The sequence below is a fragment of the Daphnia pulex genome, chromosome 10 (genome assembly GCF_021134715.1).
Source record: "Daphnia pulex isolate KAP4 chromosome 10, ASM2113471v1".
Classification (NCBI taxonomy): Eukaryota; Metazoa; Arthropoda; class Branchiopoda; order Diplostraca; family Daphniidae; genus Daphnia; species Daphnia pulex.
Window position 1 is genome coordinate 14,737,858 of NC_060026.1, and position 17,090 is coordinate 14,754,947.

General features: G+C 40.4%; 3 protein-coding genes across 4 annotated transcripts; 2 read left to right on the forward strand and 1 right to left on the reverse strand.

Moving 5' to 3' along the window:
* Positions 1-3,146: 3,146 nt before the first annotated feature.
* LOC124203982 (urokinase-type plasminogen activator-like) lies at positions 3,147-6,225 on the forward strand. The gene is made up of 11 exons (XM_046600943.1): positions 3,147-3,392; positions 3,497-3,602; positions 3,831-3,901; positions 3,960-4,048; positions 4,113-4,314; positions 4,378-4,518; positions 4,581-4,708; positions 4,774-4,987; positions 5,052-5,213; positions 5,283-5,489; positions 5,568-6,225. Exons 1-11 carry the CDS (start codon positions 3,344-3,346, stop codon positions 5,690-5,692), a joined length of 1,494 nt encoding a protein of 497 aa, XP_046456899.1. The 5' UTR covers positions 3,147-3,343; the 3' UTR covers positions 5,693-6,225.
* On the reverse strand, positions 5,897-7,441 carry LOC124204002. The gene is made up of 3 exons (XM_046600978.1): positions 6,807-7,441; positions 6,607-6,723; positions 5,897-6,542 (listed from the first exon to the last, which is right to left on the reverse strand). Exons 1-3 carry the CDS (start codon positions 7,140-7,142, stop codon positions 6,405-6,407), a joined length of 591 nt encoding a protein of 196 aa, XP_046456934.1. The 5' UTR covers positions 7,143-7,441; the 3' UTR covers positions 5,897-6,404.
* A 2,672-nt stretch (positions 7,442-10,113) lies between these two features.
* On the forward strand, positions 10,114-17,057 carry LOC124203998 (caveolin-1-like). 2 transcript variants are annotated; one of them, XM_046600975.1, is made up of 7 exons: positions 10,114-10,233; positions 10,323-10,375; positions 10,461-10,585; positions 14,776-14,985; positions 15,054-15,254; positions 16,061-16,303; positions 16,383-17,057. In XM_046600975.1, the coding sequence occupies exons 4-7, from the start codon at positions 14,800-14,802 to the stop codon at positions 16,491-16,493; spliced, it is 741 nt and encodes a 246-aa protein (XP_046456931.1). In that variant the 5' UTR covers positions 10,114-10,233; positions 10,323-10,375; positions 10,461-10,585; positions 14,776-14,799; the 3' UTR covers positions 16,494-17,057. The 2 variants fall into 2 exon arrangements, with proteins under 2 accessions (XP_046456931.1, XP_046456930.1); XM_046600974.1 differs by lacking the exons at positions 10,114-10,233; positions 10,323-10,375; positions 10,461-10,585 and adding an exon at positions 12,807-12,998.
* The last annotated feature ends 33 nt before the right edge of the window (positions 17,058-17,090 follow it).

Below are 17,090 nucleotides of genomic sequence, written 5' to 3' on the forward strand. Positions count from 1 at the left end.
TCCACGCCCTTATTATTGATTTTATGGTTATTTTTTATTTTTATTTTTTTAACTTATTTATTTTTCCTACTAACTATTTATTGATCGGCGGGGGATTTATTATATTCGCTCGATCCTTGTACAACATCTACTATATAAAAGAAAACTTTTGGCGAATTGGATCGATCGGATCAATTGGAAACCCCTCCGAGTATTTCCCCCCTCCGATCCGTTTATCGTAATCGTGTACGTAATTGTATCCTCAACTGAAATGTAATCAGTGCATATGTAATTGGGTGTACGGCAAGAGATAATCCGAGTCCTATCAAATTACACGGTCTACGTATATACCCAACGTGCGTCAGGATTTCAATTTACGTCACTGGACGAATTTTTTGGGGGTTTTCTGTTATTGGAGTCGAAGGACCCCCTGGAAGGATTCGGAACTGAGTTGGGCGTGTCGCCAGAGAAGGAAAGTTCACATCCTGAACAAATGGTGGTAAGTTAACTTTTAAAAAATTTCCTTTTTTATAGAAAATTGAAATCAATCACTAAGCGCCATTTTGATTCCATTTTCTCCAAGTTAAAATCTCATTTTCTTTTTTTTCTTCCATTTAGGTGATGCGATTCCCGTACACTAGATGGATGATTGTTATATTCCCGCGTGAAAAAAAAGGCTATTCGCTAAGTGAAAAGTAGAAAACAAAATCAGATGGCACGTGGCAGTACACGCGGCGTTTGTTATTGATCCGCCCTCTTTCATCTCTCTTCAGATCCCATCGCCACTTGCAGGATCTTCAATTAAAAAAGGTATTTAGCTAGTAGACTCGATGCCCTGTCAATAAGCTTAAAAGTCGAAAGGGAAATCGCGTGCCCTCTTGGGTTTATTCTAGTGAAGCTCGGCTTATTCTTGTCTGAAAATGGGATTTACCCCAAACAGTAGAAATTGCTACATTTTAACCCCTTTTTCTTATCTAATCGCTCCTTGTTTCAAAGGCTTCCAACCCTTTGATTTCAGCCAGACGAATCCTTTCCAAGGATTATAAAACACATTTCCAAAAGAAAGATTGCAACCCTTTTGAAAATGTGTCACGCAAACAAATCAATAATGAACGTAAAATCGATAACGTGATTTTGATTAAGTCTTATAAAACCACACCCGAACTAAATAATAATAATCAGAACACACAATTTCTATTCTATATGCCAAATTTTCGCTAAATTCGGACACGTGTGTGCTGGGACCCTGAGACACTCAACATTTTGGTTTGTTTATTTATACGCGAGGGAACTAAATTCTTATCACCTAATCCCGTTTTATGAGGGTGAAAGAGTGCAAGTATAGTAGTTGCGTGAGTGTGGCCTAGTTTTCACCCCCTTTCCTCCCGCGGTATATATCGTAGTGACCAAAAAACTTACAACTCCGTCTTTACCTTGACACAGACACAGTTAGTGCGTTTGCGATCTAAACGTACATAACAATTGATTAATAAGGCCCGCACCCCGCCTACTTCTTTCTCTCGGCTGCAACACACTGGGGTATGGCGTCTTTTAAAAGTTGAAGGTTTCCTTTTCTTCGACCTCGTCCACATACCGAAAAACCCGATGCGCGTTTCATTCCGATTCAGGTGACCCAATGACCGCTAGCAGCGACCCGCCCCGTTCGTATATTTTAATTTGTTATCCCGCAATTCCAGTTCGATGTAGACCGCAGTCTCAACATTGACCCGGTTGATGTGGACGGTGGTCATCAAAGTTTTAAAAATCGTAAAAACCAAGATGATCTGACCATTGATTTGATTAAATTTGATTTTGGGAAACTTTCACCTTCGCCTTTCTCTCGCGGCTGTCGGATATGATCCCCTCTACATTCCTGACATCTCTGAGCATCAATTTCTTATTTTTGATTATAGAGTGACGACTCGGAATTTATATACATGTTTTCCCAATGTTTCTGGGCGCCTTCATCGCTCAATTTTATGTTACCGTAATCAATGAGGGTTTCTCTCTCACTGGGTCAAGGGCTGACGACAAAGAAACCACTTTGATTTCGTCACCTTTGCCCGGAGATATAATACCCTTGCTGGATCTCACGTTGGATTTTGTAGAGGAAACGCGCGTGAAAGACACACACGCCGCAGCATTTTTAATATATAGAACTTTCTCCGAGAAATCAGTCGATAATATCTGGCCTGAATTCTTACGTAGTATAGTAGAATATCATAACTTTTCCTCTCTATTCCTTAAAAGGCGAATGCATTTATCGTATGGGGCCATCTCCCAGAATGTTGATGGGCCATCCCTTCTTGATTGATTGACAGACTGTGATGGATGCTGGATCATCGCAGCGTGGGGCAAGAAAGTGAATCAGGTCCGCCGAATAATAAAAGCGGATTAAGAGGGTAGTATGCAAACAATCCCAGACGGCGAAATGAATTTGGTCTAATGGGGACAAGGCTAGTGGGACGAATTACGCATAACGCCGCGAGTCAACATGCAGGTAGTTGGACAAATCATAACAACAACAATCGACGTCAGCGTCGTCGTGCTTGATAACAGCGTGATCCACCTCGTTTTGATATCCTCCATCGATTTCTCACCCTCTTTGGGGTTGACCAAAAATTGCATTTGAAAAATTTTCAATTAAAATCGATGATTGAAAGACGCGCTAAATAGCCAACCGCCTACAAACGCATCCGTGTCGTCACCGATTAGGGCTAAACAGCGTCCAACCGTTTTTGGCATAACTAAATAACAGTTGTGTGTGATGCTCACCTTCACTTTCTATGCTAATCTCGCAGGATGTTTTGCGCATGCCAGTCTACACACACACACACACTCGACGAGCCCTCAATCTGGTATAAACACCTGAAGGTAAAAGAAGGACGAGGAATGAGAGAGAGAGTAAAAGAAAAATAAAAAAGAAAAAATATAAAAACAAACGAAAACGATAGAGGAACCCTGAACTAGTAAACTCCCCTCTTCTTCTATTCGACCAAATCTATATATGTACTCTATATTCGTTCCTCTCTTTTCTCTCCCTCTGCCCACCCTCTTCTTCGTCCGTCCTGTGTGTTAGGATAGACCCATGTGTCTCTATACCTGGAGAATTCATCAGAGCCGAGCGAGCGGCCCCACTAGTATATAACAGCCGTGGCGAATGGCGTATAAACCATCAGTCGCAAGTCGGTCAACGCAAACGAAAGACACCCATTCAATCTTGCCCACAGTCGCTTTTTCGGTTCCTCCGCAACTATACAAAAGAATTTTTCGAGTCGAAAATTACAGTCGAACGTTATTCATTGTGATTTTTTAAAAGTCAGTTTTGGTTTTTTCGTTCGTGTAGCAGTTTAATATTTTCATTATGTATTCCGTTGTCGTCTATTCTCTGGTTCAACTCACATTCATCTTGTGTAAGTGCTTTGTTACGTTTTGGTTTTGTTTTTTAAAGTAGGGAGACTATACGAGAAAAAGTCATGAAACGCATTTCACAATTTGTTGTTTTTCTTTCGTTCAGGTGTACATTCCGTTCCATTAACTAACCAAAAACAGGACGGAGCTGGATCATCGCCATGTGCTTTCCCCTCACTGATTTGCAACGAACCATCGGCGACTACCAATCGGTGAGTCCATTTTCATAGAAAACCTGATCAATTCACTTACGTCACACATAAAGTCCGTGGTATTATGTGACCGTTTAGTATATAGCCCGCCTAGGCGGTTTTGAACATTTATTTTGGCGCCAGTTGGGCCTTGTCAATCGTAGTGGCGATTATTTGCAACTTTTTATCAAGTCGTCTGCTCCAGTATTTTTCAACACGATTAACACGATTTTATTTTTTTAAATTTAGTTGTCTTAAAATCGGCGAGATTTGTGATGGAGTGCAAAATTGCGGTTCCGGACAGGATGAAGTCAATTGTGGTATGAAATATTTTAATAGTCAAATTATTGGAAGCTAACGGAATGATTACCATTTCAGAGAGGAAGGACTATGTCATCGATGGTAAACTGATCTCTTCTCGTGAATTGATCGAAGACATAAATATTGGAGATGTTTCCCAAGAATCTGTGAGTGTTTCAAATCAGTCGGGCTTGTATAAGTTATCTTTTACAGTTTTGTTATTTCTACTAGTGTGCAAAGTTCTGCAGTGAAGTGGATAGTTTCAAGTGCGTAGGCTTCCAGCACAACCTCCAGTCAAACCAGTGCAGGCTCTTGGATGCTAAATTCATCACAAGATCGGATAAACCATCCTTGCGCAGTTTCTGGATTACATTCAAGAGGAACCCTGAGAATTCTACAGTCATCCCCGAAATCCCAATTACACGTCCAATTGGTATTTTTACACTCAAAAGTACATTCTAATCACATTAAAACCACATGATTCAATGTCTCTTAGGTGATGTTTTGGTGAACACAGAAAACGAAGGCAGAGAGTTTGATGGATTTGAAGGTGGTTTTGATGCCATCATTGTTGAAGTTGACTGGGATTCACCTTCCGTTTCAGAGCGAACGAAACGCAGGGCTGCATTTTCATCTGGTACATTGTAGATGATTTCATTTTAATAGAACATCCAAGATAAATAAAAATATGTTTTTTAGACCGCATGAGATCGAGTGGTTCTTGCGGTAGACGCAATGTCAATTTCGAGCCCCCACGACCTTCAAGCACCCGTTTGGGACGTGTTGTCAATGGAGTCGATGCACCCGTAGGAGCCATCCCGTGGCAGGTATGTCTGGCATCCCCTTGACGTTCCAAACTCTCATCTCTAATCGATATTGAATTTGATTACAGGCTTCCATCAAGCTCAAGGATGGTGGCTCACTTCGTCAATGGTGTGGAGGAGCCATCATCTCTGAACGTCTAGTCCTGACAGCTGCCCATTGTATCGATCACTTGCGCAAAACCGAATTTGTCGTAGTGGTAGGAGACCACGACACTAGCGTCTCCAACTCCAAAGAGCAAATCTTTCCAGTTGAAAATTTCATCATCCACTCGAAATTCAAATGTAAAATTCTATTCCCGTTGAACCAATCCCATGATTTTCTTATTCAATTCTTGTTTCTCTTTAGCTACCAAAGGAGGGTTTGACATCGCCTTGGTGAAATTGGCCACAGTCAACGGCAAAGGAATCGTTTTTGGCGATGTAGCCCAACCCATCTGCTTGCCCTCATCAGATAGCGATTACAAACCTGGAACATGGTGCAGCGTCTCCGGCTGGGGGATGCAAAAACGTAAAAAACAAATTTACTTTTTTCTATTAGATCAAACAAGTTGTGATATTCAATTTGTAAATCAAACAGCCGCCAGCGAGGAGAGTGTCTCCACCGTCCTGAAAGTGGCCTCTGTGCCTCTCATTTCCTCGGAAACGTGTAACAAGAAGGAAGTTTACGGCAACCAACTCAATTCCAACACTTTCCCCGACGGCATGCTCTGCGCCGGATATTTGGAAGGTGGCACCGACGCTTGCAGAGGCGATTCCGGAGGACCCCTGGCTTGTTCCGTCAACGGTACGCTACGAAACTTGTTACTTAATTCCACCACCAGATAATGGAGAGCCAAGTTTTCCACTTGATCCTTTTAATTAGGACAATTCCAACTGCTCGGTCTCGTCTCCTGGGGCGACGGATGTGCCGACAAGAATAAACCTGGTGTCTACACCAAAACGTTGCATTACCTCAATTGGATCCAGGACTCGACTCGTAAACTCTAAACCGGATATCAAACAATTAACGGCCCTTTACACCGTACAACGACACATCCACCCGATCAACCAACCCACCTATAAGGAGCGAAGGATCCATGATCTCATCCGGTCAGCCTTTTTATAAGGAATTCTTGTACATTTCATATATATTTCATTTTCCAGCACAATCAAATTTTATTCGATTAAGAATAGCACCTTTTTCAGTATCCCCTAAACGCACGATTAATCCTAAACAGGTTACTATCTAATTATCTATTATCTATATATATAATTATAAATATTTGTGTATATTATGTATATTTATTTACTAAAAAGGGATCTCTGAATTGTTTTTGAAAGAAAGATAACCGACAAACGTAAATATCTGGCCTTCAAGTTTTCTAATGAATTCTCGTTTGACATATTAGTATACATAAATCGATAACGTGTGTGTTCAATCGTTCTAGTTTTTGGTCTGTACAGCTCCCGTTTTAATTGTGGATATTGTAACATATAATCTTGGAAAGTTTAAACGAATACATTATTATTATGCGAGCAAATAGTTAATATCAAGGAATTGTCAAGTTGTTTTTATTTGGTTTGTTCATAATTGCCTTTTTGTGCGGTAATTCATTTGAAAAAATTTACTGGCGAAACCAACAGACGTAATCGTTTGTATCGCCACCAGGTGGATTGGCAATTGTAATCGAATATTTGGCGCCAAATTGTCGAGATCGATTCAGGTCCTCTGCTCAGTTTTGAAGAAAATCCAAAGGAGAAAGACGATGGCGGCAAGTCGGTGGTCGAAAATCAAGTGGTGGGCGTCATTTCCGATATTGCAAAGTTTCTCTTTGCAGCAGGAGATACAGGCGTAAAGCTAGTGAACAATGTGTTATCATCAGTTAAAGTGTTAAAGTGAAAATGTCTTGATGTGGATTTACCTTGGTCCTTTCTCCCAGAATTAAACATCCAGGCTCACATTTAGCAGAGCAGTTTCGTTCAATGTACCAGAGTGCCAATGGCGACGTGGCATTCTCCGTGTAGGAGAATCTTTTGACCTGCATCAAAAAGGTAAGATTTAGTTTTCTTTTTATTTCAACATGTCGGGATAGAAATTGGGTTAGAAATTCGTGATTTTCACCATGCATGCTGTGTGTTGAGAGCCACATGGTTCGTTGAAGATGCTAGAATTGACCGCTAGATGGATACACTGGTCTCCGTCCTCGAAGCTTCTACACTGATGGCAAGTCAACGGCGGATGATTCTGATTTGGTTGACCATTATTATTATCGGTGATTGTTGTTGTTGAGGGCCCACTGAATTGTCTGATCCTCCTCGTTAATAGAGGCTCTTGATTGTGAGCAATATCGAAACCACTCGAATCATTTTCTTTGACCCACAACTGGCCGTGTCCGGTCGTCCAAAGCAGAGCCGAAATTGTCACCAATAACACGAGCGAATCAAGTTTAGTCGACATGATATCACGTGGTCATAATCCTCTCGTCGAGTCGAATATTTTTCCAACTATTTCCGGGCTGGCCCCTAGTACACACACACACTGGACTAATAACTTTTGTGGAGCAACTTGAGAGTAAAACAATTGCCATAGGAATTTCACACCACTAGCCCCTACGGTTCGTTCAGTTGGGACGCAGACCATCAGCCGCCATTTGTGTTAAAAAACATGAACGTTAAAATAAAAGGAAGGATCGATCAATGACACACACACACTGTAGTTCCTGCGCAAGTCTGGTAAAATCTTTGCTCACATGCGCGCATGAGTCAATAATTCAACACCCCCCTGGTCCAGCAGGAGCTGTGCGTCAAAGAAATAGGAGCCTACTAGGCCGAACAGCAGTTGCACGAACAGTTGACTCGAATGTTATTCTTTATATTGCCCCCAAAAACAGCTGTCGTCGAATTGTTCTCGCTTTTAAACTATCGACTGATTTATTTGTCCAGTTCACTCGACACGAAATAAAACTTTAAATGTCTAAGGCTCTCCCCCCTTCTTCTCTATGTTGTAAAAATCAGCCGATTGGTGAGGATAGACAAACAGCTATAGTAGGGGAATATATATATAACGTGAGAAATGGTTAGGAGGCAACAACTAGTAGAAAGGGCGCGCCGGAATTCGACGATTTATTTTATTTCCCTTTTTCTTCTTCTTCTTGTCAATGTGACATGGAATTTCTCTTTCCTGTTTTGTGTGTGTAGGCAACACACAAACATACAAACCTTTTTTCTTTTCTTGTATAGAGTTGGAAGTGTCTTGTGTATAGCCGGATGACATCCCTTCCTACCAAATATGCTAATCTACCTTTTTCTCTTTTGAAGGTTTGAGCTGCTGGTGACGTTGTCTCGTAAGAAATAGACACTCGGTCATGAGATTTGAATGCGGCCGACATTCCATTTTGTATGGTGAGACAGGAAATCAGAAAAATAGTATAAGATTCCTATTTTCTAGTCACGGGGGTCAAGTGGATGGATGCGGGACTCAACCAATTGAACGTGATTTATAGCCCCTTTTTATATCTATTAAACGCTATAGTGGTGGTCGGTGGGGGGGGGGGATAACCAAAAAGAATAGAGGAGGGCTAATCTCGATATAAACAGATAAACTAGGGAGTGATTTAATTGGTGGCAATTATAGATTTGGTGGTTGTAATAGATCGGGAAGAAGAACTCGCTAGCGACCACCATGAAATTAAATATACGTTCGATAGTTTATTGGAAATGACATCGGGATTCTGTTATTATAGCTAGGAGAAAATAGAATAGGCGCCAACTCAATTGATTCCATCCGGTTTTATCTTTTTTTTTTGTTTAGGTCCGGGCGGAGAACCGGAAAAATACCACGTCAATATATCAACAAAAGAAATAAAATCCATTCAGTTATATTTAACATTTATTTTTCCAGGAATTTAAAAAAAAAAAAAACGTTCCATTCATTCGACGATTGGCGCTGATGGCGTGAGTCGAAAAAAGAAACTCGACGCAATTTCTTTTTTCTGAACGCCGGAATTCTTCTTTGATGCTAACGAGTCGTCCGTGTTAACACGACGCCGACGGCGGCACACACATCTCCGTCCGTCAGTGAAGTGTTGCGTGATGTGAACGTGCATCGCTTTTCACGTGGGTGCGTGTCAAGTCAACTGAAACCCGCAGAGATCGAAGTGTAAAAATACGAAGGAAAAAAAAAACTCAAAAATGTTCTAAACGACACGAAAATAGACGCATCGTTAATTACCGCTAGATGGCAGCCGGTCCATTATCGTTCATTCCCGATCCCAATTAAATGATTAGCCTCTTATAATATTTCTTCTCTTAAATTTTTTTGGGGTTTTTCTTGTTTTCCTTAGAAAATAACCAAAACAAAAAGATTAAGGTTCATTTTTGGGGAATGTGTTTAGATAAGTCGGACCTCCGCTCATTGGTAAGCTAATCCCGCGGGCCAATGTTTTTCAAAAATAACCGAGAGAGTAAGTTTATGAACTTGGGGTTGTATATTAGTCCGTTCGGTTCCTCTTGTGTGTGGGGGGAGTAACTTAATCCTACAGGAGACTATCAAATGTTGTTGGCTGCGTCCATCCTTCATTCCCCCCACCACCACCATGATGGTCGCCGTCCTCTTCAAAAAGAAGAAGAAAAACAAATAAATAACTTATACCTCCCGTGAAGAGTCATCATCGTGAGCTCCTCCATTTTCTTCTTTAGAATTTGATGATGTCAGTCGTGCGATATACTAGTTCTCTTAAATAACAAAATGTTTCGAGACACATGATTGAATGACTCATCCACGACCTTCTTCTTCTACTTTTTAAAATGGCGTAGGGGGGAAAGAAATTCCAACAATTTCAATTGCGGTTTCACCGACACACACCATTTTTGGGGATATTTTGAATTTGGCGCCGCTGGTTAGGTAATACATATCATTCAAAAATGGAATGATTCATGGGAATTTGATACGGGTCACCTTAATGGAATCACCACGTCACACGCCCACAGATAATGAGAGACGTGTGGGTTGGACGTGATTCGATAGTCAATAATTTTTGAATGCATTTAAATTTGTTCATCACTATATATATCTAGTGACCGGAAAATAAGCGCCAAATAATCATTCAAATGACATGCATACGAAATGAGCTCTGGGGCTTTGTCGCACGGGCGCAGCAGCTGTTTCGTGACCAACTTTGGAATTTGATTTGATCATTTCCAGAAAATGAAAGAACATTTTTTGGCGGTCAGTTTCGAAAACGCCCTTAAGGTGTTACTCTTCTATTTTATGTGGATGATCTAATTAAACCCCCTCACAAACACACACATTGTTGTGGATATTTTGATGGCCAGATATATGTTTATAACTTTTCCAACTAACCCCCTACAGGTTTTTATTTTAAACTCAAATATTTTTTCTTTTTCTTGGAATTAACTTTTCAGTTTCATCTCGGGAATGTGTCCAACATCATTTACAATCTGCCGTTTGATTGTTTTTACACGCTGCACCGGACACACCAACTTCCAACTTTTTTATTTTCCCCCAACTTGAATAACAACAATTTGAGGTTTGATTGGATTCAATGAAGTGTGTTGTTTTTATTTTTAAAATTTTTATTTTAAAATAAAAACAAAAAACTCGTTTCTTTACGTATAGGAATCGAATGAGTCGTCGTCTGGAATGAGATCATCGAGATCTTAAATTACTTGGTGTGTGGTTTTGGATCAAGTTCATTACCGACTTTATTTTTATTTATTTTATTTAAAAAAAAAATATTTTTCTTTCTTTAACCAGAAAAAGGGAAAAAAATTAAAAGTCGTTTGTTTACAACCCAAAGGCATTTGCTGGAAAGGACCAAGATGGCGTCTGGTGGTGGCATTTTAACAACAGTTGGTCCATCTCTCATCGTCTGGTGGAAGGTCGGCCCCTAGCTTTTAAATCAAATAAACACACTTTGCACACACACACACACACAGACAATATATATACAGACACCCCCGTCTAGCAGCAGCAGCCGTGTGTCAAGGATATTTCCTTCTAGGAAATGAACAAACAAAAGGAATTCGACCTCAAATGACCTTGTTTTTCTTTTAATTTCCCAGGGTCATTAACCCTCTGGGGCGTGACGGAAGTTTGAAAAATGATTTACACTCTTCCAGATTTAAATGGCGGAAATCCCCCCCATCAGAAAAAAGTTTGCGATTAGAAATTTGGCCCCCCCTTCTATAAGAGTCACCCCCTGGGCGGATACATATTCTCTCTGGAGGATTTTTAACACATGTAGACATAGAAACTATACAAGATAAAAAAACAATTTGCAATGGTGGTGGTGGCTGATGGTGAGTTAATTCTTGTAAGACATTCCACCGCCTTTTGTCAAAAATTTTTTTAGCCAGTCGGCGAAAATGAATAACCGGTTGTTTTTGTCTTTTTTATCTGAAAAGAATTTTCTCTTTTACAGTGATAACTTTCATTCATGAAAAAGAAAGAAAAATGTTTGTTTTACTACTACGCAGTCAAAAAGTCCTTGATGGCTTTTTGGCGTGGGTCGTCTGCGCAGTAGACACTCCCCGGCGGACTGTTGAGATGTGACGTGAATGACCAAATGATCTAACGTACACAAGTCGGTCCCAAAGAGGACCGACACATTCTGTCGGGAGAGAGAGAGAGAGTGACCATAGCCAAAATTTGAAATTCTCTCTACTTACCCAATAGGTCAAGGATCGCAGACGAAAGAAAATCGCTCCTTATTAATTCCCTCTACATTTTGGAGCCCTTTATTTATTACGGTATTCTAATTGATTTCCCCCCGGAATTTTTGTGGAGGAATTTTGTTTGGGGGTATGCCGAGAATAGACTGGACAGACTAGACACAGGCCACTTGAAACGTGATTTCTACACAAGTTGGTCTTCTTCCTTTTTGAAATCTAAACATGTGTGTGTGTGTTCTTGGCCGAATTGCCAACGAGGTCGTCGCCGAATTCCTTAGATTATCTGCCCCGATTTTTACAAAATTAAACATTTGAATATTCAACGTACTACGAGCTTTGGGCGACACAAGGGAATCCGAACGAACGAACGTGAAATACGAACCCATCAAAAGGGGGGGGCCTAATCAAATTCTTTTTTTCATACGGAAAAAAATAAATTTGTTTCCTCTACTGGGTCACGTTTGATGAGGTTTTCACGCCCCTTATATCTCCCATCCTATTATGTAGAACGTCCGGCTGTCTATACTGACAAACGAAAAACATTTTCAAAAAATTGAATTTTTAAATTTAATCGAATTTTTTTTTCGTTTTTCCTCCCCAAATCTTTTGAAAAGAAATCTCAAGGTCGTGACTCTTTTATTTTATTGTTACGATTCCTCCGAGCTCCAACAACTTTTTGTTTCGATTAAAAAAGAAAAAATACCGCGGGGCTAACGTCTTTTTTTGATTATTTAAAAAAACCTTTTCGTTTTATTTCCCCTTTTTTCTTCGAAAGGGAAAAAATCACACGTGTATGGCCGACATCATTTGATTACCAAAAAAACACATTTTTATTATTTCCCCAATGTGTTCTGCTGCTCTACATTTTTTGAAAAGAAACCCCTCTAACCCACAAATAAAAAAAGGGTCGGTTGTTATGGCAACCCCTATACACACTGGTTTGGACAATGGGTTAAAGCCAAAAATGGCTTCTGTGTCTCTTCAGCAGAGCAGACATTGTATTTCTTCACCCTGTCAAAAGACAAGGGGAGTAAAATTCAATGGTAAAAAGATGGTTGCTCAAGCATTTGTGAAACAAATCAAAAATGATGGTCGTGTCTCTTTTGGAAATTCTTGTGTCGTGTCGTCTCTCGGGAGCTCGCAGGGTCACGCTGACAATTTTTTGTTGTTTTTTCTTGGTGTGACTCACCAAATAGAATTTAAAAAACAAAATTTAAAACAAAAAAGGTTTTCTTCGAAAATGGGTAGAAAGTTTCGAAATTGTGGAGGGGAGAAAAAAGCCCGCGGAGATACAACGTTGCCACCCGCGCGCCATTTTAAATAAAAATCCGAGTGGTGTGGTGTGGGGGTTAGATTGTGTCAGTGGGGCGGAGTCGAAAAAGGCGGGACCCAATGAGAAGCTTTGAATATCCCCTCCTCCCCCCACAAGTTGGGAAAAAGGGCGCGCAAAACGAGGGGGGGGAGTAAGAAAAAACTAGAAAAAGTTGTAGCGGCCGACCCTTTTGGTTGGTGAACTTACCAGTCGATTCCTTCAGAAGCGTCTCTTCAGTCGAAGCGTCCTAACGTGTTTGCACTTGACTCTCCGTGTTTTCTCTACATTTGAATTTCTCCGCTCTCAAAGGTTTGAATTTTTTATTCTTTTCTAGTTTGTCTGTTAAGTTGGGAATGTTTGGAGGTTAAACCAGTCAGCGGGGGTCTGTCGTTACACATCATTTTCTTCTCCAGTGAAATTGGATGCCATTTGAAAAACGACTAGTCTTGTAAAAAGATTCATCTTCTTCTTGGTAACAAAACCATAAAGGAGCTAGACAGCTGTAAAGCGGAGACCCCCTCACTCCCCTCCCAATTTTATTGTAAGACATCTTTTCTTTGGACTCCCCTTTACGAAACCAGTCCACCTTGACAACATTTTTCCTAACATTTATTTTCAGTTCAAAAGAAGCCACCACCTCGTGTTTGATGGCCCGTTTTTACTGAGAAAAACGACGCTTTTGATAACGATTAACACTTGTGGAAAAATAATAATTTTACCCCCAAATAGGCAAGGAACTAGATAAGATAGGGTGGGTTTTAAAATTGTTAACGGTTTTTTGGGGGGCAAGTTTGAATTTTTAAGGGCCTTTTATTTTTTTCCCTTTGAAAAGAGATACACACACAATAACCCCTCCTTGACCAGTTTCTCCCCCCCTCCTATTTTTACCTTCTTGTAAAATTTAATCCTCTAGCACAGGTTTTATTCTTTCGGTTATCCGATGGCTTCAAAGTTGAAAAAAGAGGAGGGTCGTCAATTCGTTCAGGTTTCAGAATTTAAAAAAAAAATTTCTACTTTTGTTTGGTGGGGGGGATAAATGGTTGCATTCGGTTGGCTTGACCTCTTTGATCCCTTCCATTATAATTCCGTGTGTATATCGGCGACAATGTCTGCCAACTCGGGTTTTTATCTAGCCGATGAACAATAGAATTGCGAGAGTGGAAATGTGGCCATTAGATGAAGAAGAAGCTAATGGGTTGGCACGATCCTTGTAAGGAAACCCATCAAGTTTTTGTGTGTGGCAACTATCCACCTGCGCCATTCCACCCCTGTTTATTCTACATTGAATGCGTCATAATCCTAAATGTAATAAAGCTTAACGGGGGGAGAGAAATGTTTAAGTCACCGTGACTCGTGGCAGATGCACGTCAAAGTTTCTATCTAGGCATATGCTATTATTTTTTGATAATAGATCATAATGAAGCGATGAAGCCAGGTGTGTTTCCTGTTTTGTAACCCACCCACTTGTATATATTCCGCCACAATTTCTGCTGCCGTCATCATGGCAACTAAAATAAAAAGGTGTGCGTGCGCGTCTGTTTTTATATTTTTTCGGGACCGTAACAGTTGGCGTCAAGTTAGCAATGACCAGGAACACTGGAGTAGAGAGGAAGGAAATGTAGGTGGAGGAATAGACATGGCGGAAGTGAATCGAAACCCCCCCTACAGCTCTTTTGTTAACTCATTAGCTATACTGTTGTCTGTAGATCGCTAGTCGCTGTGGCAACCCCCAGTTGTTGTTTTTTTAAAAAAATGTCTATAAATAAATGAAGCCCCAAAATTATCCAACCCCAAGGGGTCGAATCCCAATCTACATTTTTTCGTTCACAGCGAGCAGCCCCCATTGATTGTAGTTAGTCGCTGACCCTTTTTTTTCTAAATAAAAATAATAATGTCGGCCAATTTTTAGTTGTTTGTGGTGGGAATATTTTCGTTCCGGATTCGAAACTCTGTCGCGTCACAAAGGAAAAATAGCCGCTTTTATATTTTTTAACGAACAAGTGTGGGAAAAGCTGTCGATGTACATCAAAAGTTAATTTTAATTTCTTACCTAATTTCCTAACGTTATTAAATTTTTATTTTCCAGTCAAATTCCGTTGAATAAAATAAAATGGCTGAAACCAAATCCACTTCCCGCGCTGGCTCCAAGTTGAACTTGAACGAATCGACGATGCCGTTGTTGGACGACGAGGCTCACGAAAAGGCCGAGACTCCCGAGAAGGACGTCATCGAGATGAAGGAAAAGGCGTCGACCACGTCGGAAGGTGAAAAGGACGATTCCAATCCCGAAAAGATTGTAAGTTTTTGGCTTTAAATTAACTATTACAAGTAATTCATTTAACTCAAATTTTATTCAAATTTCAGGAGGAAGAGAAGAAGGATGGCGATGAGGAGGGTGGCGACAAGAAGAAGAAGAAGAAGGAAAAGAAAGAAAAGAAGGAGAAAAAGGAGAAGAAGGAAAAGACGGCCAGTTGCCACCGCAGGACGCAGAGCTGCGTCCAGACTTTCACCGTCGGTTTGAACGTTCTCGACCGTGACGAGAAGCACATCAACGACACCATCAACGTAAGACACACAGTTGGAATGTGTTTAGCTCTTCTTCTTCTTCTTTAGACCTCCGACCTTTCTCTCTCTTTGTGTATATTAAACTCCCCTAGAGAGGGGGGAAGGAGAAGAGCGGCCGTGCAGTCTAGCGAGCATAAACATCTGCTCATCGTTAATACGAACCAGATCACTTCCCAACTTTTTTTTTCTCGTCATGGCGAATGTGGAATGTGATAAGTTGAGAGCCAGACGCCCGGCGTCTATTTATTAAGTAAAATATGAATTTTTAAAAAAAGTTTAGGCCACCTATCGGTTTCATAGAGAAGCTTTTTTAAGTGGTGGAAAAAAATAAGTTCTTGACCGGAATGACCGAATTTCCTGTTTCTTTTTTCACCAAAAGAAGGAAAAGAAACTTCACCACAGATAGACAATTGAAGGGGGGGGGAATGGTTTCCCGTATCTCCACCCTCTAATTCCCGACTGTATACACGCCCTTGTCTTCCTCCTCTACACGCACCGAAAAGATATCATAAAATAAAAGACAGAAGGTTTCTCGCGTGATGCTTTACCACACTATTGCGTTAGTAACGAGGGCGACAACAATACGCCAGAGGTCTACTACTCCGGCGACGTTAGGCTAGTCAGAGGGGGGAGAAAAAATGGTCGTTAAAAGCTCATTGCAGTCCCCCTAGAATCACATCAGGGGATGATTATTGACATCGTGCTGATGGAAGAGAGATATATAGTCATCATCATCATCATCTGTTACTACTTTCCATTCTTTTTTGAAGAGAGTAAATCACGATTTTTCTGTTTTTTTTTTACAGTTGAACTTTGAAGATGTTTTGGCTGAACCGGATGTGGCCCATGGATTCGATCCTATCTGGCGCGCTGCTTTCATCCTCTTTACCGGCTCGCGTTTCTGGATTTACCGTCTGCTGTCGGCAATTCTAGCTCTGCCATTGGCCCTCGTTTGGGGTATTACCTTCTCGCTCATCACCTTCTTCTCCGTCTGGTTGGCCACGCCCCTTCTCCGCATCATGGACGTCTTCCTCTTCTACATCCGAAGGGTAAAAACAAAATTGAACATGTTTAATTTGTAAACAGCATCTAATTATTTATTTATTTACATGTTGTGATGATTGACAGGTCTGGGTCGCTTTGGTGCAGACAACATTGGAACCAGTAGCCAACGCTGTCGGCGGATGCTTTTCCAACGTCAAACTGACGCACAACAACAACCAACTGCAAACGGTTTAAATAAACAAACAACAACACATTTTTTAACACAGGGAAGAAAGAAGAAAAAAGGTCGACATCGAGACAGTCGGAACGATACAGTCTCTTGCATTTTTTTTTTTAAGATTTTTCATTGATGAAATTTATTTTTGAATTGATGAGAAAATGTATCGTGTGTTTTTGTGACATCATATCCAATTGGTATATCCCCCCCAACACCATCTGCCTTATTCGAAATCATTTGTCCTTTTTTTTATTATTTTCTTACATCATAATCTTTTTGATTTGATTTTTAATTTGGGTTTGTTCTGTTTAATCGTTTGTCCTGTACTCCTGTTTTTGTACCGACATCATGTCAGACTCACAACCCGATTCGCCCGTCATCATCGTAAAACTTTTTTTTTTACTGATTTTATGATTATTTTTCAAACACATTTCTTCGGTAATTTTTTTTTTTTACAATTACTAACAACACACACCGTATCCCGCATGTGCAAATGCAAATATGTTGAGAAAAGAAAGGAAAAATGTGTGGAGGTGTTATTTTTTTAAATGGCGAAAAACAATAGACATTAATGAATTTTGCGAGAGAAAAAGAGAAAAAAAAAATTCTTTGAT